Source organism: Fulmarus glacialis, unplaced genomic scaffold, assembly GCF_000690835.1.
Source record: "Fulmarus glacialis isolate BGI_N327 unplaced genomic scaffold, ASM69083v1 scaffold43287, whole genome shotgun sequence".
Classification (NCBI taxonomy): domain Eukaryota; kingdom Metazoa; phylum Chordata; class Aves; order Procellariiformes; family Procellariidae; genus Fulmarus; species Fulmarus glacialis.
Window position 1 is genome coordinate 17,295 of NW_009222216.1, and position 2,092 is coordinate 19,386.

General features: G+C 52.1%; 1 protein-coding gene across 1 annotated transcript; it reads right to left on the bottom strand.

The window, feature by feature from the left end:
- Positions 1 to 1,276: 1,276 nt before the first annotated feature.
- LOC104071656 (zinc finger protein 436-like) lies at positions 1,277 to 2,089 on the bottom strand (the record flags this gene model as incomplete). Its single annotated transcript, XM_009581382.1, has 1 exon — positions 1,277 to 2,089. A coding segment is annotated over one exon (813 nt), but the record flags the coding sequence as incomplete, so codon positions are not given.
- Between the last annotated feature and the right edge of the window lie 3 nt (positions 2,090 to 2,092).

Consider the following 2,092-nt stretch of genomic DNA (forward strand, 5'->3'; position numbering starts at 1 on the left):
ATTTTGAGAAGTACTGATACGGTGTAGTGTCACACAGCTGGCCATTTTGACCACTGCCATGGTGTGTGCACGCATGATTGCTCACATATGAGTGTGAAGATACACTTAGTATAAAAGCTAGTTCATACATATGTGAATACATACATATAGATGTTATTTACACACACACTGGTCAAAATGGGACTTAAGAAATACTGGTATGGAATCAGGTCAGTCCTAGTACAGTTGTTCTGTCCCATTTTGCAACACAGCTTACACCATCCCACTTGAATCGTATCTGTGAATCTGAATTCTGCAGAACAAGGAGGCTACCAGTACAAACTCACGGCGACCTCCATACACCTGTCAAGTTGCGTACCACAGTCTTAGCAGCAGCAAGTATAATTCTGATTATTTTTTTTTTAAGCTGCCAGGTAGGTATGATAGTTTTCTACACCAGCTACCCACCAGCTCTGAGATTCCAGAACAGGCCATGTCCCTATCCTGCAGCTCCCTTGTTGCTACCATCTAAGAAGCATTTGCAGAAAACCTTTGCAGGCATGCCTTCCTTCTCTGGTTCAGGGTATACCTATATGTTCCTTTTACAAGCAGACTCAAGTGGTGTTTGCCTGTGCTTCAAGCTGGCCCACACGCTGTACATGCATAACACAGAGTCTGCAGCTTCTCAGCAGGACTTACTTGGCTTTGACCTTCCCAACTGCTGTATGAGACACAGAGCTGGCTTAGACCACAAACATGGTGAGCTTCCATAGACTTGTGCAGTATTATATAGGTCACAACATTTCAGCTGCGAGTGGAACAATGCTCCTTAAGGACCCCATCTCCCATCTTATTTCCCTTGACACGACCACACATGCATATGTTGCATGACCAAGCAGCTTCTTATCATGTGACCTGATGTTGTGCATTCTCTCCTCAGGCTCTCAGGCAGACACCTCTCATGGGGAGGTGGGAGAAAACATCTGCACCTTGGCCGCGTGGCAGATGGCATCCGATTCTAGTACCGGGGAAAGAGGATGACAGGGCCTTGGGATGCAGAACTACCCACTGCAACCACTGCTCACTTTCTGTCCATGCCTGAGGTGCGCTGGGAAGAGGAGGTGACTGAAAAGGACAACATGGGCCAAAGGCATTACTCTGGCCAGCTGCCTATAATCCAGGTGCCCTGGTGTAGTCATACCCTTTCCCATCCCCTTGTCCCTTAGACATGTTTTGGTCAGGCCTGGACGAGGAGCTGCATCCTAGATCACCCCCAGACCACATCTAGTGATGCTGCCTACCACACATGCACCCGCTGGTGTGAGACTAAGTAGGAGTTGCGACTGAAGCTCTTCCCACAGTGGGAGCACTTGAAAGGTTTCTCCCCAGTGTGGGTACGACGGTGACGGATGAGGGTAGAGTTGTCACTGAAGCAGGTCCCACACTCAGCACACTTGTAGGGCTTCTCCCCAGTGTGGGTGCGACGATGCTGGACAAGGTGCGAGCGCTGGCTGAAACTCTTTCCACAGTCAGGGCACAAGTATGGCTTCTCACCTGTGTGGACACGCCGGTGGATGACCAGCTTAGAGCTCTCACTGAAGCACTTGTTGCAGTCAGCACACTTGTAGGGCTTCTCGCCTGTGTGGAGCCGCTGGTGGGCAATGAGGTTGGAGCTGTCGCTGAAGCGCTTCCCGCACTGGGGGCACTTGTAGGGTTTCTCGCCCGTGTGAAAGTTGGCGTGGCGGAGCAGGCCTGAGTTCTGGTAGAAGTTCCTCCCACACTTGGCACAGACATAAGGCCTCTCGCCAGTGTGGTTGCGCTGGTGCTGCACCAGGTGGGTGCTCTGGCTGAAGCTCTTCCCGCAGTCCTTGCATTGGTACGGCCGCTCACCCGTGTGGACGCGCTGGTGCTGGATGAGGTGGGAGCGTCGGCTGAAGCTCTTGCCGCAGTCAGCACACATGTATGGCTTCTCCCCGGTGTGAATCCGCTGGTGGCGGATCAGGTCGGAGCTGCGGTTGAAGCTCTGCCCGCACTCGATGCAGATGTAGGGCTTCTCTCCCATGAATGCTCGCTGGTGTACCACGGTCTCCTTCCGTTTCCGAAAGCCACAGCG